This window comes from Megascapheus bottae, chromosome 8 (genome assembly GCF_031878675.1).
Source record: "Megascapheus bottae isolate mThoBot1 chromosome 8, mThoBot2.hap1, whole genome shotgun sequence".
Taxonomy (NCBI): Eukaryota; Metazoa; Chordata; class Mammalia; order Rodentia; family Geomyidae; genus Megascapheus; species Megascapheus bottae.
The window spans coordinates 25,981,159-26,007,130 of record NC_143516.1 but is presented as its reverse complement, the minus strand read 5'-3'; the positions used below and the strand labels follow the sequence as shown (position 1 = coordinate 26,007,130).

Here is a 25,972-nt window from a genome sequence, read left to right as displayed (position 1 = left end):
TATCCTTATTATACATTTAAGAATAACTGTGACTAAATACTTCATTGAAAGGTTTTCTAGAGTTCTTTGTAATACACTTACCAGTTATAGGGACTTAAACCCAATGAAGCAGTAAAACACACACAAAAAAAAACACAAACAAAAATATGAATCAATATGAAAAGTTTACAAGCCCCTTTAATTAATTAAGTAGAAATTAATGCTAAGCAATATTTGAAATGATTTCAAAAATTGCTTTATAAATATAAAATCAATTGGATGCAAAATTATAAACACAATGACTCAAAGAATGATGAAAAAGATAACCAAATTATTTCGACACCTAGGATGGTTAATGAGTGACTCCACTTTTAACGAATGCCAATTTAAAAAAACAAAAACAAAAACAAATCAGCCTGCTTTATTTTCCAACTAAAAATAAAATGCATGATAGAAGATTATATTAGGATTCCATTGTGTTAGCACAATTCTTCCTTGGCCTGAACATCTATTTTCACAGGGAAAAATTTAATAATATTTATTTCAACTTTGTGATTTGTAAAACTTACAGGCATTATCTCATTTTCTCTTTACAACCTTATAGGAAATGTTATGGTGGACACGATTATAGTGTTTTAAAAAATGGAAGGATAAAGATGCAAATTGCTTTTTTTAAATAAATGCATTAAAAAATAAATTCTTATTGTAAGTCAATAGAGGCATGGAGAGTTGGACCTCATTCTAGATGTTCCCCGAAAATTATTATAATGAAGGCAAGTGATTTCTTTCTTTCATTGAACTTGCTTTACCCACTGGGTACTGGCAGTGAGTATTCTACAGTACTCCACAAAGTTGACATTTGCAGAGGGCATTTGAGGTCTGTGACTCTCACTCATGGCTCCTCTCTCTGTAACCAGGCTACTTGTTGGGACAAATCACCCACTATTGATGTGCTCATACAGGAAGCAAACAACACATGTTTTAAAAAAATGCCTTTTTCAAATATAAAAGTAAGGTTTAAAGAAATAGTTGTGTCATTAAGTAGTATATATTTCATGTAACTGAAATTTGTTATATTACTCCAAAATATTTTAAAATGTAATTAGCCACTGAGTAACTTGATCATAAAAACAAGAGCCCAAGTGTAAGTTAAACTCATCACGAAACAGGGTACAAGTTGAAAGTTGAAAAAAAAAACAAAACAAAACAGAACAAAACAAAAAACAAAAAAGCACTTCATTCTAAGCAATATAGCTAGATTTAATTGTGAATGTAATTTTGTATTTTGAAATGTTGGAATCATCACTAACAAAACCAATGGTTTTTTTACAAGTTCCCCATAGTGGTAAGCCAAGTATTCTAAAGACAATACTATTGTGAATGCAATGCTTACATACAAGGTTAAATCCTATATCAAAATTCTACAATTTTACCTGGATGTACATTCTTAGTAAAGACAAAACAAAAGCAAAGGCACACAGTCCCAATGCTAACCTGAAAATGTATTCTTTTCTTGCTATAAAATTAGGAGGATTTAGAAAATTCCCTTTCCATAAGGCTGCTGCGCAAATATTAGAGGCACTTGAGTTTCTCTGGCTTGGTTGGGTATGTTAACATTAGAAATGCCCAGATGGTGCTACAGAATTTTTGCTTTAAATCTTGTAGAATCATGAACTGAAGAATATAGTGCTTTCATAAACAGTATACTTTGCTAATTTAAGATCTATGATTTGATAGAACACAGTTGCTGTTTCTGAAAAGACGGTGGGTGTTTACTTTAAATATCAAGATGCTTTCGGTAAGTCATTACTATATGGACAAAGCTACAACCCATGCAAAGAGTTGTGATCCATGCAGATAAAATAAAATAAAATGAAAATGGTGATAAAGATTTAGGGCCTCACCTAACACAGCAGTCGGCACAAGTGGATCATTGGGCACTGCAGGAAAACAAAGCTCATGAAGGAATATACTTCTCTAAAATTGTATTCTGATTTTTCTCCTTATAATAGACTTACAGTTTCTTAAGAAATATAATTATTGAACTAGTTTTGGTAACTGCAAAGTTAAAATGCTCACTTCTAGTTTTAGTTATCTCTAAACATCAAGAAAATTATGTAATTAGAGCTTGGTACTCTGTTCAATTGAAAAACCAGAAGGTTCAGCTTGACATTATAAATATTGCAAAATTAGGTGACAAGAAAGTGTACTTTATATTGTACATATGTAAGGTACTGATAGAAATAATTATCATTTCTTTTCAAAATAAATATTTAGTTAAATATATGAAGTAGATTTAATTCTTTCCTTATGTCCATACATAGATATTTATGATTACATAGCTGAATTGGAACTTTTTAATACTATACAAACAACCTGCAGAAAAGTTTGGTTATCAGAGATACTTGTAAGTGTGGAATTGATTAAGCATTAAGTCAAGTACTTCAAGATAACACATTTATATCTTCAGTTAAATTTCCTCTTAATATTAGCACTATTTTACATTCTCCCTTGCAAATTATCAGTAAAACAAGAAATCATGAAAAACTTTTTCACGATTAAATTACAATTAAATTACAAAATGGCTCATATGACATTTCTAACTTCTACTTTCTGTAAATTTATATGATGAGGAATTTCACACAAGAATCTAAAACAATAAAATTAGGTAAATTAAACGTAATTAAGTCAACATAAACAGAAGCACTCTGGAACAGAATTAAAATTCATAGGAAAAGGTTAAAGATTAAATAATATTATCAATTCTGAGGTAATTATTCAAATTGCTGTTTAATAGTACTCTAGTAGAAATACATTCAAAGGACTGCCTTCACAAATCAATGTTAGTAATTCTTATGAGGGGTGGATGGATAGATTATACTATCCCTTCAAATTCACCAATTTAAGTACACCTCTAGAGTTCGTACTAGATATTTAGGAACATATAAACTAAATTTTCCTTAGATAACTTTTTGGTATTGGAATTCTCCAAGGTCCATGGTAGACTATATTAATGGAATAATGTTACCCATACTATCAATATCTAGAAAGATTTGCTAATTCTTCTTGCTCAAAAGAAAGAAACTTATCCTTACGCTAAGGAAGATGCTAAGGGAAAAATAAGTATAAATTCTGACAGGGCCCAAGTGTGGGAAATCACATGTTAACTTAAATCTCTAACGTTGTGAGTAGTATACATTTGGAATATTTCTTATGATTTAGTAATAAAGGTTTAACAATCTGAAGTTAAACCAAATCCAGAATCAGGAGCAAACATCATCTTCTTGCAAGTTCCATACTATCCTCTAATTCTATTGCTAGCTCCTTCTCTGAACCCTTTTCATTTTTCTTTCATTACTCAAAAAATAACATGAAGAATTTAAAACAAATGTAATAGGTGGCCAATTATTAAAATAGGAACAGAAGAACTTACATCTTGGACTAAAATTATGCTGGTCCATGAAGGTTATAGAAAGAGGATCTTCCGCATGCAGAGTGCTCTGATCAGCATAACTTCGATCCACTGCATTTACCATGTGAGTCATCTCCTGCCGTGTGTTTCCCATGGCATCTTTGCGCTTTTTAGCAAGCTTGCTGCCAAGGCAAATACAAAAGGTCCTTAAGTGTAAGACATGAAGCAACAAATTGTTCAAGTGGGCTCGCAGATAATAAGCTTATAGACATGGATTAAAAAACCCAATCAACTAGTCACAATTTCAGAAATTAAGTAGACACTCAAACCATTATACTGATTGGTTGCTGTAAAACTGCCTTTTAAATATTTTTGGCTGCATATATCAATACTCAAATGGAAAACCCAAACTGATTATCTCTTTTCTTATTTCAAAACAAATTTCAAAAAGTCTATTTTATGCAAAGAATAGATAATCATTTGTGTAGTGGAGCAGTCAAAAGATGATTTACGTCAAAGCTATATTGTGATCTGGATAGTTAATTTCTTTGATCAACACTTAGTTCTTAGAAACAGTATGACTTAAGTCTTTCTTATTATAGATACTCAGTTAGGACAAATAAAAGTTTCATTCTTAATTCTGTCTGCTACTAATAAGTAAAAATGCAACATGCGTATCATTAATAGATTTGGCAATAAATCAATAACATTTATCAGAACCTGGTTTAAAGTCTTTCGGAGGAGATGACAATATCTAGGACTAAATTATATATTATGTGAGAATGATACTAAAACAGGATAAATGCTACATGAAGGTATAATGTAATTTATCATAATCTTGGAGTTCTGATATAGTAAAAAACTAAAAACATTATAAAAATCTTTTCTAACGATGGCAAAATATCCACTTTAAAAATGCCTTATAAATACAGAAAGCAAGGCAGATTATTTAGCTTTTCTGGAAATTAGCTGAATTAGCACTGACCCATTTATCTTAGTTATCAGGAATATAAGCTACATATAGTTTTTGTGTGTGTGTGTGAAAACTACTCATCAAATATGCAAGTGAAAAGATTAAAGGCATATAAGATGTTTACATCACATTAGCCAGGCATCTGAAATAGGATATTAAAATAACATACTGGAAAAGCCTATACTAGGCAAATTATGTAAAAGTTAAGTTTATGGCAGGAGTCTACTCAATTGTTTTTAAGAACACCGTTTCTCAGATACTACAGTCAGATTTTTCTTCTGACCCTCATGAGTAGGCTTTTCTCGCTTAAATGTAGTAGACATAAAAGCTACCTCAATAGATTTGTGTTTTTCTTGAAAAGCTTTTCCTTGAAACATTCCTTGAACAATTTGCGTGTTGCTCCAATGTGTTTTGATTTTGTTTTTGTAAACTGTAGTACTTGGCCCCGGGGAAGACATCCCAAACAGAAAACTCTGGTAGGACAGATCTTACATCGGAGATGAACTCATTTTACCCAAGGAAATAACAGTAATAATTAGAGTAATGGTAATATTTATGAAGACAGTGAGAGAAACACAATTACCATCACCACCACAACTATATCTATACAACTATCACACCCATCACCACCGTCAATATTTGCTCTCTATACAAAACCAGCAACAGTGCTTCTTATTGGGCTAAAAGGTAACATGTCTTAACAAACACATAGGTTTTAGACAGGTAACAGGTACAACTCTCTTGATCTACTACATTCAATCTGAATGTTGAAATTAAGCTTGGATTTTTTTAAAAAAGTCCTAGTAAAGATCTTTTCCCATTCTGTGGGCTATTTATTGAGCTAGATATATCCTTTGCCATGCAGGAATACTTTAGTTTGATGCAATCCCATTTATATGAATCTTTACTTAGGAAGTTTTGAGCTGTGTCAAGGAACCCTAAGGTTTCCTCTACACCTTCCTGCAATATTTTCAGGGTATCTCGTCTTACACTAAGGTCTGTGATCCATTTAGAATTCATTCTGGTACAGGGTGATACATAAGGATCTAACTTCAGCTTTCTGCACATGTATAGTCAATTCTGACAGCTCCATCCAAGATGCTGCATTTCTTCCATCCTGTGCTTTTTGGCTCCCATATCAAATATTATGGTGATGGGTCTGTAGGTCTATTTCTGGGTCTTCTATTCTATACCATTGGTCTTCAGGCCCATCCTTGTGTCAGTACTAAGCTCTTTTTATTACTACAGCTTTGTAATATCAACCATTATTTAGAATATTTATATTATGTGTTTTTAAATATTTCCTTGTAGTAGTTTTACTTTCTAAAACAGTATGTAGGCCTAATGAAATATCAACAGGCCATACTTAGCCTATAGATATATCCGTTTGAAACTTTGCTTTAGGCCATCATACAGAATTTGCTTTTGAACCTACAATGGTCTTTACCCTCTAAATAACCAGCAACAGTTGATTTGTTCTGTCTCAGTTTAGAAGAAAACTTACCAGGGAGGGTTTTTTGTTATTTGCCAGTTCTGGCTTGAACTCAGGGCCTGGGCTCTGATCCTGAGCCTTCTCTGTGTTCAAAGCCCTATCACTTGAGCCACAGAGTCATTTCTGGCTTTTTTTCTGAGTAGTTTACAGGAGATAAGAGTCTCATGGATTTTCTTGCCTGGCTGACTTTGAACCGTAATCTACAGATCTCAGCCTCCTAAGTAGCTAGAATTCTATGTGTGAGTCATCTACCATGCTACCGTGGAGGTTTTATCTGGTGATCCCATTACAGTCTGTTTCAGGTGATTTTTTTTGTAGTAGAATGCTTGACTCTAATAACTTTCATTACATATCACTGCTAATACTTTTTGCTCTTTTACTCCACTGGATGCTTTATGAAGAGGAAGATCATCTGTTAGGGATTCCAATCTTAATTTCTCAGGCCAGAACAAATAGTTCATTCCCTAAAAATTGTGAGATATGGTAAGATTACTTAAAAAAATGTGAGACAACTGAAGAACGAATACTAGGAAATTATAAATGTGTATAATTACTTCTCAATTTGTATGGGTTTTTTAGGTACCTAAAATGCCTTTGGTTTAGCTTTTTTTTTTTTTTTTTTTTGGCCAGTCCAGGGCCTTCAACTCAGGGCCTGATCACTGTCTTTGGGATTTCTCAAGGCTAGTACTCTACCATTTGAGCCAGAGCATCACTTCTGGCTTTTTTCTGTGTATGTGATACTAAGGAATAGAACCTGGGCCTTTGTGCATGCTAGGCAAGCACTCTACCACTAGGCTAAACTCCTGGCCTGCTTATTAGCTTTTTAATTTAGTTAATTCATATATTTTTTTAATATGGATCTCTCAGATTTTCTGTCCAGGCTGGTTTCAAACCAAGTTCCTCCAGATTTCAGCCTTTTGAGTAGCTAGAATTATAAGAAAGAGCCATTTTTGTAAGGCCTTTTACTTATATCTGACCAAGTTTCTCATTTTGTTCATAATTTTCTTGAAGAAACACTTTCCAGGGGTATCTGGAAGCAGATCTGAAGAACTGCTTCCCATGTTAATTCTGCAATTATTCTTTGGTTAGGTTGATTATGTTATATGTTCTTGCCTGTCCAATCTTTGCTTTTGCCATTTATCAAACTTACAATAATAAAAAAATAAAGCATCCCTGACTTCTAAATGTTTAATTACATTTAAAAGCTCACTTAGACTGTTTTTTGTTTGTTTTCACTAATTGTGAACCTGGTTACTTGAAGGGAATATAGAGTTTTAAGATTTAGCTTAGTGGCAGAGCACTTTCCTAGCTTGTACAAGCTAGATTCCTAGATTTGAAAAAGAAGAAACAAAAAATAACAGACTGAATTAGATGAAAGTAGAACAATTTGAGATTTAGATTCAAAATAATGTTAAAATTTTGAAGTTACACAAATAGAAAATAACAAGTAACAAGGATAATTACAAATTTCCTTAAACCTAATTTATATGTATTTCATAAGATTGGATAAAACTAAGAAGTAATGGATTTTCAAATCTATGAAAAGTGAAAGTTTTCATGCAATGAAGAACTTTTACTTTCCAAATCCACAAACTGAGGATGTTGCTGGCAAATTACATGGGATCTATAATCTTGTGGACAGCTAGATGTCATGTCTTATCAGCTTAGTTCTTTCTTACATTTTAATCCTCACAACAACCCTGTGAGATAGGTTTTTATTCAAGTTATAGTAAAACAAAGAAAAATTAACTAAAGTCATGTCCAAAAAAAGCTGACAGCTAATATGATACGATGCCAATGGAATTTAGCTGAAAGATTACACATTGTTTTCTAAGCTCTACTCTGGTTTATCCTTACTTTGATGACATAAAATTCTTGACTCCTATTAGTGTCTCTAGGGATGTGTAGCCTTTAAAGAAACATCTCTATGCCCAAATATGATTGGCACATGCCTGTACCCTTGCTACTGAGGAGACTGAGAACTGAGTATTGTGACTCAAAGCCAGCTTGGGCAGACAAATCCAAGAGACACTTATCTCCATCTAGCAAGCAAAAAACCCAGAACTGGAAGCATGTCTCAAGTGGGAGACACTAGCCATGAGGAAAAAGCTAAGTGAGAATGAGAGGCTGTGACTTCAAGTCTTTCTTTTAGCCCATATGTGTGTGTGGCACACACACACACACACACACACACACACACACACACACACACACACACACACACACACACACACCCCATCCCTCCAATTGTCTTTTTTAGTTAGGGCTTAGAAACCCCCCAAAAACATAAGTATCACAGTAACATAAGCATGTTAGTGTTTAGAACATACAACAAAGCAAATCCCATTCTAATTTTACAGATACAGTGACAGTTAATGGTAGTTTACTGACATTCTCATAATTAAATACTTATTGATTCTAGTATAGCTCATGCTTTGTCTTCCTTGGAGCAAGCAGCATATAAAATGTGCACTTCAGGACAGTTAAGCAATTCATTTTGTAAGCACTTGAGTTTGACAGATGTGCAAATGACTTTCATTATCAAAGCAGCCAACAGCATAAACTTCTGCAGGTGGATGTATATGTAGGCCATAAAGGGGGAAAGTACTCCATCATTGTACGAAATGGTACAGTTAATTACCTTTGGCTTCATCAAACATGATTTAACAAGCATATTATGATTCATCACAATAAGCTAGGAGCACTGTTATTTTACACCTGCTTATTTTAGCCGATTTTTAGGAAGCCAAATGTTTGTCATATTTAAAATGTTGGCAGACTTGTGTTTTATTGATTGACTCATAAATTTTGTTGCAAAGCTATCTTAAACTTACCTCGTGCAGTTAAGGCTGTGGGATACCTACCCAAACATACAATTGCTAGACTTCAATCTAGAAGAGTTGTAAACTCAGAAAGAACAAATGAGGTTTTCAAGTTTTTTTTTTAATTCTTTCTTTTCCTGCTTTGATTTTACATGGTCTTTGTCCTATTTAAAGCATACTAAATAAGTTCAAGTTTTTCCTTTTCTGAAACTGAGTTGCTTTCTTCCCCATGAATCATCATGATTTGGTTCATTTTAACTAGAGCATAATGATTGCCTTAATGGTCAACAAAGGTCTTCTGAAGTTATAACCCACCTTGCATGTCTGGAAATGTGAAAAGAGATGTTATCACATGTACACCTGATTTTATTTGCTTTTGGTAAATGCAGGTGTGTGTGTGTGCGTGCGTACGCGTGTGTGTGTGTTTGTGTGCCTGTGCACGCACGTGTGTACGCATATCTGTGAGAACATGCACATCCACTGTTCTTGGGACTTGACTTTAAATATAAAAGTCTTTGTATAATCCCTAAGCTTTTTTTATTCAACCACTTTTTTTTAACTCTACCACTAGAGTCACAGCTCCAGCCTTTTGGTCGTGAATTGAATCTCATGGACCTTCCTTGCCTGGGCTGGCTTTGAACCACAGTCCTCATATCTCAGCTTTCTTAGTAACTAGGATTACAGGCATGAGCCATGATCACCTGGCTCAGTGAATGTTCTTCTATAAATATATCACATATATAACAGAATTATATAACAATAGAGATGGGGGATTTTCACCACTATTCTCTACCAGATGAGTGAAGTGTCGAATTTCTAAAATAAAGTATAGGCTTCATTTAAGTCAATTTAAGTCATGTTTCTCTGGCTGTAGACTAGAGCTATTAATGGAAAAAATGTAAATAAAAATTAAAAGTAGCTGGACACACAAAAAAATACAATATCCCTTTTTAAAAAGATTGCCAAAACAGAATATAGTTGGAAGTTTTAGAGAGCAGAAAAATGTAATTTTTAAAAAAATTACCAAAGGAACAAACATGGTTCATTTGTTTTTTTGAAAAGGGATACTGCATCTTTAACACATGTAAAGTACATCACCCGTTTTCTACTTACAGGTAGTAGGAGTAAGAATAGTAGCTCCTCCTGGCAAGCAAATCACAGACAGTGGAAAAAAAGAAGCAATGGTGAATGAAAAGCGTGACTCTGTCACATTCAATAAAGCAGAAAATGTGCGTTAAAAAAGAAAACAAAATAAAATGAAACTCATGGGTTTTTTTTTGCTTTGCATTTCATTTTGCACATGCATTGTTAGGTTTCTTTTGCCATGCAATTAACAGACAGATATGCAATAAAAATAAAATCTGAAATACATTAATTTGAAAAAAATAACATGCTGACATTTCTTTTATTGCCAAAATTTGAAGAAATTCAATGGATTGTCTATCTTTCAACATGCAGTAAAGCATAGTAACATCTACTACCATCAAAGTGTCATGACAGATGGAACAGCTGTGTATAGAATTGTACACTAAACATACTATTATTCTTTAGATATAAACATAAAGATCTACTATGGTAATATAAAATATATGGACAATAACACCCCAGTTTCTATAATGATTTTGTAATGACACACAGGTATACATATGTATTATGCTAATATACATATGTACCAAATAATACATATACACAAAGCTATTTCTACAGTAGATGCATGTAAACATGATGCCATGTACAAACATTTACTGTATTAAAAATAATTTCAAATAGATGCTTGCAATTATTAATGTGCTCATGTTGTGCATGTAAAATATATAATACACAATCAATGGAAAAATGGCATACGTTTGGAAATAGCTCAACAGCAATTAAATTAAAAACAATGACATTGCGTTCTGAAAGATGCAATATCCCTTTTCTTAGGCTAAAAACTTACTTCATATAACCCTCAGCTGTAATATTTTACTTTGCTGAATTCAAAACCATTTCTTTACAGCCAAAAGCACATGGAGCTTTTTTTCAATGTGAGAAATACACCCACATGTATTTCTGCCAGTATGGGCTAAAGTTTTGAGAAACAACAATTTCCCAGAAATATGCAGATAAGAAAATGCTAATATATTATGCTTTCCTGTTTTTTAATGTAAATTTCTGTATGAAAAGGGAAAGTACCTACCCTAAAATTTTAGGCTAAACTTTGTATCCAATATTTCTATAATAGCTATGATTTTTGGTATGTATAATAAACATATCTGCATTTAACTCATACATAATATATCTGTGACATTATGAGTAAAAGTCTTCACGAAGTTGCTTAGTCGGTGAGTACTGTAGTCTTAATATTACATATTAGAAAGTAACATATGGAACTTGATCCATCTATAAAACTGAAATTTGTCTATAGTCATAGAGATGCTGGTAACAAAGAAAAGTCCTAGATTCCATCTATCAATTTATTCATAATTATAAAACTCCAGATAAATTACATTCTGCAATATTAATTTTGTTAGAGCATTTGATTTCCCCCTCCTCAAATGTCATTTAGTGACTGTTGTTAGCATGCTTTAGGAAATACGTTTTTCAATATTTTTTCATTCTTCCAACAACAGATTTTACCATGGGATGAGGAGAACAACTAAATACAAATAAATATTTTCAAATTAATAACAAACAATAGAAAGTCTATTCCAATACAGAGCCAAAGACATAGGCCATTTTCACATAGCCAACTTGAAGTATCTATGATAATTTCAACTGTGGTGTAATGCTTAGTTCCATCTCTAAACTGTTTTAGGCTATATCTCTTTCTCCAGACATAAATTCAGGCTGGACAGAGACATAAGGTATAAGATTATGTCCCACAATCTTATTGATCCTTACTGGAAAATTTGCTATTTCTAAACACTCTAATCTTCTTGCTTCACATAGGATGTAATTTCCAATCACAGAGGTGTACAACAGCAAAAAAGAGAAAGCACTATTTTGGGAAAGCACATAATGTAGCTAATTTAACACAAAACACTATAATGCATACCTAATGTTTCTAATGCAGATGTGTCTTCTCCAACATATATATCTCCAGGGGGTAAAGAGGCAATATATTAAAATAAATGCTCACGGAATTGTTAAAACAGGTAGTATGAGTCATCCATAATAGTAATGCTTCACTTTGGGTATCACATAATCATAATAGCATATTATTCAATTTAATATAAGTTATGTCATTTAAGATATTATTCACTGAAGTATAACCACTTCTATACACAAGCTGTTGCAATGTACTCTTCATGTAAAGTTTTTTTAAAAAAAAACAATAATTTTTTCCCACTGTATTATTATCTAAAAACACATTACTATAAAGACTGGAGTGCTGTATTAATTTCCAAGACAATTATTTACAGACTGTGATATTTCATCTGGTGGTGAAACACTCAAATAATAAAAATGAGGTTCTTTGAAATATTTTTCCATAGAAATATATTTTAATCTTCAGAAAGAGCAATTGAAGTTATCCCACATTTTAATATGCCTCTATAGTTAAGGAAGATTTATTTTGGTTGTTAGAAAAGATTATGCTGTTACAAAAATTTACATTTGAAATTTTTAGTAAGTAAAAATTTAACACATGCCAACACTATACTATGCTATATTTTTATTTCTTATTTGCAGTCAGGATTTAGAAAAACACAGAACATAGAATAACATACTATGACCCAAGTAGCACAAAAATATGTATTGTTACTCAAAATAAATGAATGAGTCAAGTATCTCTGCATTGACGAAATCTAAATTCTTACGGCGATTTTTCAGTTAATTTAATAAAAAAATGTATTACCAAATTCAGAACATAAATAACCAAATAAAAATCTGAATAAAAAAACACAAGTGTAGGCAATCTCTCCAATTTTAAATTCTTCTTCCAATTTTAGGATACTCAGTGGAAGAAAAGAAGTTGAAAATTAGTCACATCCCTCGTAAGGGGAAAGAACAGCATCAGACCTTACCTCTTTTTAACAATTAATACGACAACTAATAGGAGGAGGATGAACACCAAAATCCCAGCACTAATGCCTGCTATTTTCACCACTCTGTCTGTCTGCTTAGCAGGATCTGGGATCACTTCTGGTTCTTCTGTTGCTGCTGCTAAACAAATCAGAAAAATAAGTTACTGAGAGCAGCTAATTTTCACAAAAAAGAAATTTATCCCCAACCAAACCTACTATAAAAGACAATCTATATTACATTTGAATAACAATAACATAAAATATAAATATACAAGCAGGCATGAGAGGCAAAAGAGGCTTAAGGTCATTCTCATAAAGAAGCTTTATTCTGGATTTTTTTCCCCTCTATTGAACAACACAAAATCAAAAGATAGGGCTGTTTTTCTCTGTATGTTCTTAAAATTCAGAACATAAAAGTACTGTACACATATAGTTCCAGCACTGTAAAAGTAGAGCACTTGTGGCAGGAGATCTGGAATTAGAGGCCTATCTGAGGTACCTCAAAAATAAAAAAGCAAAGAAAAAAAGATCAAAAGGAAAAAAAACAAACTTACACAGGAAAAACTACTTCTTGAATCAAGTACTGCAGTTGTTGCTTTAATGCAGTATCTTTGACATTAGTTTGGGATACAGAGGTTAGGTTAAATAAATGCTTCATCTAACTCTTAGCGGTAAATACACATAATTCTATCTGTAAGATTTTAGATGAATAGTCCAACAGGAAAAAATACACAAAGCAATACATTCAGGATTATTTCACTTTCTCTCATCAAATAAAACCCAGATAATATGTGTAGGAGATGACTTTGGGAAAGATGGTTTTCTCTTTGACTACTTTTATCTCTCATTTCCTTTTCCTTCCCAAAACTAACCTCACCACTCATGTACATACACAATTGAGATTAGAATCATTAATCACTATATAAGCCCTAGAAACCTTCTGAGGATATTTTTCGTTTACTTCACTGAGTTTGAGAAGAGCAAAAACAGAATGCCTATCTACACTTTACAGAAAACCCGAGGCTTATAGAATTAAGGAGAGATTATAAATTGCTCAAGGATATAAACTGAATTTCTCAATTTTTAGATCTGTGGCCCCTACTGTTAAGAATCCATGTGACCAAAGCCCAGGGGCTCATTAAGATAGACAGCAATCCCAGCACCTGATAATGGAGGCTAGAGGTAGTGACAACGTGAGCAACTATGTAGAAGAGGCCTAACCTTATTCCAGCAGACAGTTCATTCTCTTTAAAGAATTATTTATTTATTTTTCCACTTGCTTAATCCTTTCTTTAATTTCTCCTCTTGGTGTCTTTTCTCCCAACTCCAAGTTCTATATATGTCAACGTATGCAACACTTTGTCCACAGTTTTGATCAAAATGAGACCAATAAAATTTTAATTTTTCAAAGTCAGAAGCTTAAAGGAACTAACACATTGTATGACAATACAGGAATTTAAAGCTAATGCTTAATTTTAATTATGCTCTAAAACCTAAGTACCAGTGATTGTATACAGAGATTCCCTTCTTTAATACTTGTTTGTTAAACATGACATTTGAAATATGATGTACAGATCAATAAGAATAAATGCTTTAATTAGAAAAAATAAAAAATAAAAAAGAGTGCATATCCTTTGATAGGTAATTGTTCAAAAAAAAAAGCAGAGAACACTGACTTTGCAAAACAATTCACTCTAACTGCCTCTTCATTTTAATTTACAGGATAATCATTGGTACCAAGGTTTTCTAGCAGTAAAAAGGAGTTTTCCTGTATGATTTTTTGCTTTGCATAAATACAAACTGCAGGGCAATTCCAGCCCCATAATGACGAGTAATCCTCACATTGCACATATTCCTGCTGTTCTTTTCCAAAATACACGACATCTCTTCCTTCACAGAGCTGATTTCACCTCCATACCCCCCCACCACATATATGAGAATATGTGTTTGTGGGGGCCAGTAGGAATCCACTGCTCCCTAGGGTGATGGTACAAGGGTTTATTGTTCTTAGATTACTGTTAAATATTACCAAATAACTATTGATGTTATTGCACTGTACATTAAGACTGCACACTTTTGAATGGACATCATCATCAATCACTTTTCTATGACATGAGAGGAATGCATACCTGAAGCTTGGACCTGAATTGATCCTTTCTCTGGAGGGATGTGAACAATTATGGGAGGAGTGACAAAAGAGGTGGCCAGTACAGGAATGTGACCCAGGATACTTCCCCTTCTTTGGGAAATTAGAACATAATTGCTCTTCTAATTCAGCAAAAAACAAAATTATACCCCACTCCCCCCCCCCATCAAGGTGTTTGAAAATAGACTATAGCCCCACCTAGGGCCTCTGGGAGTGGGGGTTAGGGGAAGGAAATGGTAGATGGGGTAGTCTCCCTCAGTACCTGACCTCCTGGGGTGCTGCCAAGAGGAAAGAGGACCCTGGAGACTCTCCCTGCCCCAACTGAGTTCTGTTATGCTGAGTTTTTTTTTTAAAGCCAATTAATTACAACAATAAAGAGTAAGATAAGGTAGGGGGAGGGGTTCATGTAGAAAATTAATGTGGGGCAATTGAAGCTGAGAGCATCTTTCCCATTCTAGGAAAGGGGTACTAGATAGCCTCAATTCCTACCAACCCTACTCGGAATGTCAGACTGAGACTCTGGTCAGGTTACACGATTTTTTTTCCTTAGTGTTTATGTTTCCTTTTTATGAGAGAGGAAGTTGGAGGCTAGGACAATATGCTGTGCTAGCTGACACCTCATAGACCCCTTCAGGATGGCCTGGCTGTCTCCTGGGCAGGTTTACATAGACAGTTTCACTGTGCTCCTGGTCAGTGTCAACTCCTCCACAGTTGACATTTTGAGGAAGCTACACTATAACCACAGCTGACGGTCGATGAAGCATTCTTCTGGCTCCATAGCCACTGCCCCATGAATTCTAATAACATCCGGTAATCACTACTGCCCAGGCCAGCAAGGGACCTACCTAAGTTGCCAGAGAAATGTTGTGACTGAGATCAACATGGTCCTTCACTTACTTAAGGGACTCCATGGTACAGACATGAGGGGTCTGTACCATTACTGAGGGCAAACAACCAGGTCACATCCCATTTCAAAAACATTTTAATTCAGTAAAACAATGCTATCGAATTTGAGTGTTGATGACTCACAACTGTAATCCTAGCTGCCACTCAGGAGGCTGAGACCTGAGGATCGTGGTTTGAACAGTCTGGGCAGGAAAAAAGTGAGAGACTCTCAAATCCAATAACCACTGAAAAAATACACGAGTGGAACTGTGGCCCAAGTGGTACAGCATTAGGCCTGAGGGGGGGCGGGGAAAGTAAAAGAAAAAGAAAAACCTCAAGGACAATGCCCAGGCCCTAAATTCAAGCCCTAGCATTGGCATAAACTAAACCAATCAAACATCAACAAAGGCTAAGGCTGCCATAGGATAATTTTCTAATTATATATCACATAACACTATGCCACATATAGCTCTATTTTATATGACTCTTCAGAATTATTAAGTTCCACCAGGCATAGTAAATACATATAGGTCATGAAAATGATAGATGAACAATTTTAAGTTCAGAGTATAAAGATTATAATAATTAAATTAATCAAGGCCAGGCACTGGTAGCTCACACCAGCAATCTTAGCTATTCTACACCTTTCCCTCTCTTTACCTCGAAGGTTGACATAAATTATTCTCCAATTTCAGATGCTTTTGAAAATGAAAGAGGATGCTATTAATAATGGTGCTTGGAGAAAAGATAGAAGTCTGAACTGTCCTGGGCAACATCGTCTCTTTACTTCTCTTGCTCATGTAATCAGGTACTTTTAAACTATTTCTTTTCTTTCCATCCACAATCCTCCTACGTTAACTCAGATCCATATAATCTCTTATCCTGCTCATATGGTCTGCTGCATCTCTTTGACTGTCCTCTTTGCCTATATTAAATCAACATGCATATAATAATATAATAAGATAATAATCAGATAGGATCACTGCAGAGATGACAGACTCTCCACTGGCTTCCCTTTCCTAAAATAAAGTCCACATAAGCAGGGACGTTTTGCTTATCATTGTATTTCTAGTAGGGCTTAAAAAGAAGCAAAAGTAGAAAAAATACAAGTGACACAAATGATAACAAGTGACATTCATCCTACATATAGTAGCTAGAATTGGCATATTAAAAATCATCTGTCTTCCTAAAAACACAGGATTGTTTTAGAGGTTCAATGAAGATATATCTGGCATAGACATTTCTTAGTACTCTCCTCATGTCATGCCCAAGAGCTAGTATGCCTCCTAGAATTTGTTTCCATGGTTCGCCAACATCTACCACCAAATAGCAAAAGGAAATTCCATAGCCACACACAGAACAAGGATTTGGTGTCAGAAATTCTGTTCTGATTCTCAGCTCCTTCACTTAGTTGATGAAATGCATTACTAGTTTGACTTCCTATCTGAAGTCAGTGACCCAGAAAAACACTGAGCTAAGATGCTAAGAATTATGGACACCTGCTTCTTATATATTCATATATGAACATATTTCATATATTATAACATTCTATGGCTATAGTAATTAAAACTATATAATATAAGCATGAAATCAATATGCCCTAGACAGTTTAAATATTGGCCCAAATTTGATTACAGATTATTCTATACAGGTAACTGGATATTGCCAGGGGATTGATGATAACCTAAACTGCTTCCCAGTGTACATTGTTCTCATGAAACAATTCAAAATCCATCGTCATGATTTGCAGCATTATAATGAATAAGTTGACATCTCTAAATACCTTCATCTACAAAATAATAGTAGCACCTGTATTATGTGCTCTATAAGTATCTCAAGTACCATAATGGTGTGAAAACAAAGTATTAGTAAAGTCTATTGGGCCGATATAACCTAGGGCTTAGCCTTTTTGGTTTATCAAATAAAAGTGAAAATGTATGAAAGAGGGGAAGTAACAGTATTGAAAAAGCAGTTTTTAAAAAGTCTGAGCAGTCTGTCACATAAATATATAATGGTGGATTTTGTAAAGTACATGTTATTAATTAAATAGCCTGCCACAGTGGACAGCTTAAGCCTTACAGGCGTCTTGAAGTATTTATTATTTAACTGAATGATCCTTTGAAGTTGTTCTGCTTCATCACTTCACATGATCTCAGGAAATGTGTAAATTTTTAGACTGTGGACTATTAAAGATGGTTCATTGATTGTCATTGGTGAAATAAGGGAATAGTACATGCCACACATTTTAACAGAAATGGGAGGATAATGTATTCATATATTAAAGATTATGTTTTTCAAAATTTCTGATGTGAAAGATAAAATTGCAGAACCTTATGAAGAAGTTAAATAACTAAGAAACAAAAGTATCAATTAATATACTTAAAATCAATTTCACAGTACTTACATCTCAGATCCAGACTGCTTAGATCTTAGATTAGCTGCATTTAATTTTAAAAATACAGCTCAAAATGTCACACAAAATTCCAAGGAAGAGTAGAAATATTTTTAAAAATCCAATATAGCCCAACTCCTTGTTTTGTTGATTCTTTCTATAGTTTTTTTGGACCCCAATTTATTTAATTCTGCTTTGATTTTTAATAATTTGCTTCCTTCTACTGGGATTGGGGTTGGTATGTTGCTCTTTTTCCAAGAGCTTAAGGTGCCACATTAAATTGTTGGTTTGCGATTTTTCAAATTTGTTAATACAATGGAAGAAAAACAGCCTCTTCAACAAGTGGTGCTGGCAGAACTGGTTAAGCACCTACAAACAACTAAAGTTGGATCCTTCTTTAACTTCAAATGTATTGATAAAAGAAGATACACTGAAAAATTTACAAGAAAGAATCAGAGATACACTATGTCTCCTTGGCACAGGTCGAAACTTTCTTAATAAGGACCCAGAAACACAACAAATCCGAGAAATTCAGGATAAGTGGACTGCATTAAACTGCAAAGCTTCTGTATGGCAAAGGACATAGCCAGCAAACTAACCAGAAAGCCTACAGAGTGGGAGAAGATCTTCACTAACCATACAAAGGACAAAAGTCTCATATCTAAAATATATCAATAGCTCAAAAAATTGAATCACTCCAAAACTAATCTCCAAAATAACAACCATCCCATTAAAACATAGGCCAAAGACTTAAAGAGAGTCTTTTCTGAAGAAGAAATAAGAATGGCCTATAGACACATGAAGAAATGCTACACATTTCTGGCCATAAAAGAAATGCAAATCAAAACAACTCTAAGATTCCAATTCACTCCAGTTAGAATGACCAGGATCAAGAAATCTAATATCAACAGATGCTGGAGGGGATGTGGCCAGGAGGGATCACTACTACACTGTTGGTGGGAGTGCAAACTCATTCAACCACTATGGAAAGCAGTATGGTAGTTCCTCAAAAAACTAAACATAGAGCTCCCCTATGACCCAGCAATTCCACTACTTCACATTTTCCCAATCATCCAGAAACAAGGACATACTAAATCCACTAGCACAACGATGTTCATTGCAGCACTATTTACCATAGCAAAGATATGGAACCAACCCAGATGCCCCTCAGTTGAAGAGTGGATCAGCAAGATGTGGTATTTATACACAATGGAATTTTATGCTGCTGTTAGAAACAATGACATTGCCCCATTTGTAAGGAAATGGAAAGACTTAGAAAAAAAATCATATTAAGTGAAGTAAGCCAGACTCAAAGGAACATAGGCTCAATGGTTTCCCTCATTTGTCATAATCAGTAGAAACCTTGGGCTCTCCTAGCAGAGCTTTACAATAGAGCAAAATCTAGATACATAAGGCCACATAGAATGATGCCAAGTGAAAGGACCTCCAGGATATAGAAAGAAAATCCATATAATGAGTGATTGTTGTCTTTAATGTACTATATTAACTCTCCTCTCTTTTGTTGTCCCTTGGTTATCTCATATTGTTACAGTATTTTACCTTGTTATCTGATATATTGTATATATGCTTATTTGGTTACTTGAAATGGGATAGGGAAGAGGGGAAAACAAGATAAGGGGCGGGGGTGGAGGGGAGGGAAATGGGGACCAAGACATGAGAAAGGGTATCAATGTATGTGAAGTAATGCACCTTCTATCTGGTGAATATAATGTAACCCTTCTATTAATTACAATAAAAAATATATGAAAAAAAGAAAAGCCAAAAAACCCCCAATATATCATGTGTTATGTTTCAAGAGAAAAATGTAGAACTATTATTTTACTTTCTGGTAATTTAAGCGGAAATGTTTTATTGTACAGAAATATTTTCAACAAGCTTTCAATATAGTTAAAAATATTCACATGGGGTAAGGAAAGCCCTATATGCTATGTTATCTCTGAAATCCATCATAGACACTCTGCTCAGACTTCTAAGACATTGATAACAAATAAACCTGTTATAAGTACTTTTCAGTAAGTCTGCAACAGATGTAGATAGGGAAGGTGATGGAAGACAGAAAAACAACAGCCTTGCTCACACTTTAAATCTCTAAAGATTTATACAGTAGCAAATCTGAGGTGAAAGTGTTGTCTCTACTTCAGAGATAAATAAATAACAGGTGAAAAATCATCATTATTTCTCAAAGTGTGCTAATATACAGGAACACATATCAATTAAAATGAACTACACAACATTTTAATGTTTGTGAAAAGATATATTAATCATAGTGCTAACTGAATTTACGATGATTAGAACTTTTCCTTTAAGAAAAAAAATCTTTTCTATGTAGCATTTGTTGATAAAGAATAGATATAGTTTGGATTTTGGAACAAATCTGATTTGATTAGACTTGGCTTAGGTCTTGAATGGTCCTCCAAAGTCCATGTGCTAATGTTGTAGTCCCTCCCCCACAGTGATGCAGTGCTAGGGGAAGGAAGTTATATAATCAGAGGTGTCATCTTGAAGGGGACATTGGGAAGTCAGCCCAGTTTCTCTCTTTGCTTCCCAGCATCAGTGAACACAGAAGATTCCTTTACCTTCCACACTATGAAATACCGTCATGTCTAGGGACAGTATCAAGGGGTTTAACTGAGGTCTCCAAAACAGCCTAAAGATCTGACTACTGAAGGTGCAGGTCAATAATCTATTTTTGTTATAAAAACAGAAATCTGACTATCAGGTTACTTGGTTAAATGTTATTGATCACATACTGGATGAACAGTACAAAACCTAACATGATCAACAATAAACAAGAGCTTTCTTTTAAATAGTGTATAATCTGTAAGTGGAAGCAGTGATATTTGAATGACTGTACTTAAAGTTAGGGCAAGCACTACCCAGGAGGCAAAAATAAGGTGCTAGAATAGGAAAAAGAGACTGTATGTGGCTTGCTGACATCACCATTAAAAAATCATTTTCATAAGCATTCAAGTTAACTTGCAGATAAGAAAACAAAATGCTCTAAAGGGGAAAAACTTCTCATGGTTTTAGTTTCGTGGACACAATTAAATATAGAGCTTTTGTTTTCTGATCACTCATGTGTCCTTCTTACTTGGAGAGAATGTTGTCAGCCCTAAAAAAGTTCTTTTGCTGCCACCTAGTTTTTTTTTTCATTTTCCATGTATTTATTATACTTTATTTATTTTTATATATTTTTTATTGTAAATAATAGAAGGGTTACATGATATTTGCCAGATAGAAGGTGCATTAATTCCCATACATTGATACCCTTTCACATGTCTTGGTCCCCATTTCCCTCCCCCCATCCCCACCCCTCATCTTGTTTTCCCCCCTTCCCTATCCAATTTCAAATAACCAAATACAAATATATCCGATATAGGAATAAAGAGGAAAAAGAATATGAGAAGTGCCAACCTTAATGACTGCTTCATAAGAAGTAAAGTTAAAGAGAGAGAAACATAAAAATACAAATAGACTGACAGGGCCAACAAATTCCTTCAGGAGAAAAAACAGACTTCATCAGAGAGGTGGAATCAATCCAGGAGAGTGATTGCTTGAAATCATGAAAATAAATGTTAAATAAGAGAAAAATATATTCCATGCTTTTGTCTTAAATTTATGAGAAAGGTACTTTATTTTTTCATTGTTTCATTCCTTTCATAAATTTTGTAAATTATTTGTGGTCCCAGGCATATTTGTAGACTTGAACAATCCTCAATGAATGCCTCCTCTCTACATCATTTACGTTCTTGTGATGTCAACAATACACAATACATAATCATCCCATGATAGCAAAATGTTATCTGTCTTCTTAAGATATAATAAAGAAAGCCGCTTGGTGAGTACCGAAGATTTGAACATGGGGAAACACTTCGGAAAAAGACATGGAGGAGGATGGCATAGCTTTTCACAGACATAAGGTAGACTGTCTCTTAGCAACAGAAAAGGATCTTGTATTTGTTTCTCCCATATACTCAGTAACAAAGGGAGTTCAGAGATAAGCTGTCTAGTTCATAAATAAAATCATTTCCTCACATCAAGTAAGGAATGAGTTTGGACCATAACAATAGGTTGTCTATGAAGTTAGGTAATATAAATCTGTACTTCCACAGAACAACAAGCCCATCCACATACATGCTATAGGCAAAGGAAAGGGAATGGAAAGGACTCGCCTCTTCTACACAGTGATTATGATGTGTGAGACAGTAAATTTGTGATGGCCTATTAAATGTAAAGTGGGTTGAGCTGATGATTCCCTGGAACTGATGTAGAGAAGTTAAAACCAACAATCCTGAATCATGGATATACTACACATAATCTTTACAGAGCAGAACAGGTTAGGGAACAACTAAGGTTAAACTTACACGTGATATGTTTTGTAAAACGTGGAAATGCTAGAGGAAATAAGCTTTGTGGTAATGTCAGTGGCATTTTCCTTCCTCTCATGAACCTCAGGATCAGAAGAGTTTCTTCCTCAGGGAAAATTTTGGAATAATAAAACCTAGGTACTGGCAGTAATTAAAAGGTAAATGCACTTGACATTTTTCTTGGCATAAACTCAGAATGCCATACCTGGCACAATCGTCCAAACATGTTATCCAAAATACAGATGGGGGGCACAGAAAGAAAACCATATTTGTATGTAAAATATGGTGAAGGATAGAGAAATAACTAAAAATCAAAACCTATAGTAATGCTCAAATTATAAAAGCGTGATGTGCTCTAAAATAACAAAGATGATGTAGCTTTACACAAATTCTCTGTTCTAATTTGTAAATCAAAGGGTTAAGACAAGCTGTTGTTTTTGGCTGCTTGTAGTTATGAATTCTATTTTCATTTTGAGCAGGTCATTTTCCACCAACGCTTAGATAATTCATTAATCTGGCATATCTCAGGAGAACACACGACATGGTTTAAATCATATTAATAGAGGTTGCACTGCAATTTTCACAGGTGTTTATTTACTAAATTAGAGATTGCCTTAATACTGGAGAGAGGAGCCAGATTAAAAAATGATTTTATTTGATTTGCAGCTGTTCTAAGATAGGTTAGTATAAATTCTAAATTATTAATGCTTTGGCATTTGAGATTGGTTCTTAGTCTTAAAATATCTTTTGGCTTTGAGTGAATGAATAGATAGCCACTATTTTTTTTTTTAAATGAGGAAGCATACGGGGGTTTAAACTCATGGCTTGTGTATAGATTAGGACTCATCACTTGAGCCTTGTCTCCAACACTGTGAGTGTGGTGTGTGTGTGTGTGTGTGTGTGTGTGTGTGTTTATGCATGTGCCTTATGGTACTGAAGCTGGAACTCCAGGATTGTGCCCTTGTTCAGTTTTTTTCTGTCATGGCTGGTCCTTTATCAGTTGGGCCACCCATGCACTTCCAGCTTTTTGCTAGTTAAATGGAAATATGAATCTTGACAATTAGTTTGATCAGATTGATTTCAAACCACAATTCTCAGACCTCAGTTCTCAGGGTGACCAGGATTTCTGGTGTGTGGCACTGGGTTTTGTAGCTTCAAATGTTTGATTATTGAAAATTATACATATTATAGATTACATTTTGCAGTTTCTAATTCTCAACTAGCTAACATACCCTTATATCTGAGACACTTTAATGGGAACATTTTGTCTGCTCTTCGATAATTAACCTTTTAGTACTCAACACCTTCTCCTTGTGAGAAATGGACCTTTTCAGTATGAGCAAGTTTCATTTATTTCTTGTAGCTGGCTTTAAGATGCTCATCCCACCCAGATCTTCTGAATTCCTCCATCCTGTTCACTTATCCCCATCTCTCCTTCGATCAAATTGATCTCAGGGACTTATCTAGACAAGTGTTTTACCATTCAGCCACATTCTGGTCCTAAAGTGTTTTTGTTATTGTTTGCTTGTATTTTTTAAATTAATTTTAATCTTTATTTTTGGCTAGCATCAGAGCTCAAAATCAGGGCTCACTTGGTGACAGCTGGCATTCTACTTGTTGAGCCTCATCTTCAGATGAGGTTTTTGCTGGTTATTTTGAGGACAGAATATTGCAGACTCTTTTCCCAAACAAGCTTTGAAATATAACTTGCTATGTTGCAGGTTCTTGAGTAACTGGGCTTAGAGGTATGAGCCTCTGGCACCTGAATAAAAATAGGGTTTAAAAAGTGCAAGAAAAAGGAGTTCTGAAGTGATGCTTAAACATAGAGGTGTTTATATAGCTTCTCTTACACAATGAAGTGATAATGTTTTTTCCTATGTACTTTGGGTTAAATAACACTGAAGAAGAATGATAAAGTCAGATCTCTGTATCTTTTCCACAACTGTCTTTGTGAGGCCATATACCAGCATTCCACTTTCTAGAAAGGAAGAAACGTTTAAGAAATACACAGCTTTACATAAGAAATTTGGCACAATTGCCACTGTTGGGAAGATGTTTTAGAGTACAAATATAAATGAGCTACTAATCTTTTGCCTATTGTGCTAAAGCTACAGTAGGTGATATAAATTAATTCTTAGATGGAATTAAGCTTGCATTAGTGCTTTCTACCATATTCTGGGCAATATTTTCTTCTGTATTGGTGCTGTACATTCTAGGCCAGCTCTGCCATAGGGGCTTTTGCTGGTTTTATCTTTTTGGAAATTTGCCACCGAAACATTTGGCTTCTTACTTTCCTTCTCAAATCTACTTTTCAGTAATTTTTAAAGTGACTTCATTTTTCTTTCTTTCAGTGATTACATATGTCTTTCACTAACTGTTCTGCCTTCTTTCAAGTTGGTTTCTTAATCCTCTGCATTTGGAAAGAAAGCAAATGCGATGTATTCTGAAGAATGCCCTGAATCATCAGAAGACACAGTGATACCTCTGGGAAGCCCTACCTCAAGAGGATCTCAGAAACTGCTCCTGCTCCTTCTCAGAAACTTCATTGAGCTCATATTTATGAACATTGCTTCTTCAGTCACTTCACCCTTTATGCTTTCATAGTTAGACAAACTTTTTTTCATATATTTTTAATATAATTAATAGAAGGGTTACATTATATTCACCAGATACAGGGTGAATTACTTCACATACATTGATACCCTTCCTCATATCTTGGTCCCCATTTCCCTCCCCCCACCCCATCCCTCATCTTGTTTTCCCCTCTTCCCTATACTATTTCAAATAACCAAATACAAATATATCCAATATATCAGATAACAAGGTGAAATACTGTAACAATATGAGATAACCAAGGGACAGGAAAATAGATGAGAGATAACATAGTACATTAAGGACAACAAAACTCTCCTGCATATTTACACTAACGTGAGAAATTGGGTGCTGGATTCTACATAACTTAGAATCATCAAAACTTTAAATGATTAAATCCTATTTTCAACAGATTTTCCTGCTTTAAAATAAGGAACAATGTCTCTAACTTGTAGTGAAGTGTGCAGTGGGAAAAAAAAGAAGTGGGACAAAAAACAAAAGAAACAGGGGCAAAAGCAAAACAAGTAAGGCAGAGGCTAAAGGTTTAAAACAAACGAACACAATTTGAGGAACAGATCCATGAAACTATTCACTACTTTTTATATTCTAAAATACTTACTTTGAGATTAATTTTTAATTGTTTTAGTCAGAAACAAGTTGAAAATTCAAATGAAGAGTTTTTATATAATCAGCTTTGCAAGAAATACCACAAGAATTAAAAGTATCAGGAAAATAAAATTCAGTATTACAAGAATTAAAATGAAAATTAGTCTTTATTCTAGCTTTCATTTCTTTTTTTTTCACCCCAATTTCTTCTCCTTCCATTTCCTGGATAATATATACTCTATTCTTTCTCATGCCTCCTTTCTGTACTATCATGGACCTGT

General features: G+C 34.2%; 1 protein-coding gene and 1 long non-coding RNA gene across 10 annotated transcripts in view; one reads left to right on the top strand and one right to left on the bottom strand.

The window, feature by feature from the left end:
* LOC150059682 (uncharacterized) overlaps positions 1-25,972 on the top strand; it is a 722,023-nt gene that overhangs the window by 181,956 nt on the left and 514,095 nt on the right. The gene's annotated exons all lie outside the window — the stretch shown is intronic.
* Ptprk (protein tyrosine phosphatase receptor type K) overlaps positions 1-25,972 on the bottom strand; it is a 496,079-nt gene that overhangs the window by 33,168 nt on the left and 436,939 nt on the right. For 2 of the 9 annotated variants that reach the window (XM_090338151.1, XM_090338158.1), the window contains exons 14-16: positions 12,683-12,821; positions 3,413-3,573; positions 1,884-1,919 (exon numbers count right to left, since the gene is read on the bottom strand). In XM_090338151.1, the coding sequence (XP_090194277.1) occupies positions 1,884-1,919; positions 3,413-3,573; positions 12,683-12,821 (336 nt within the window). Of the gene's footprint in view, positions 1-81; positions 94-1,883; positions 1,920-3,412; positions 3,574-9,791; positions 9,822-11,712; positions 11,755-12,682; positions 12,822-25,972 lie in introns of all 9 variants that reach the window. The other 7 variants (XM_090338153.1, XM_090338154.1, XM_090338157.1 and 4 more) reach the window with 6 other exon arrangements.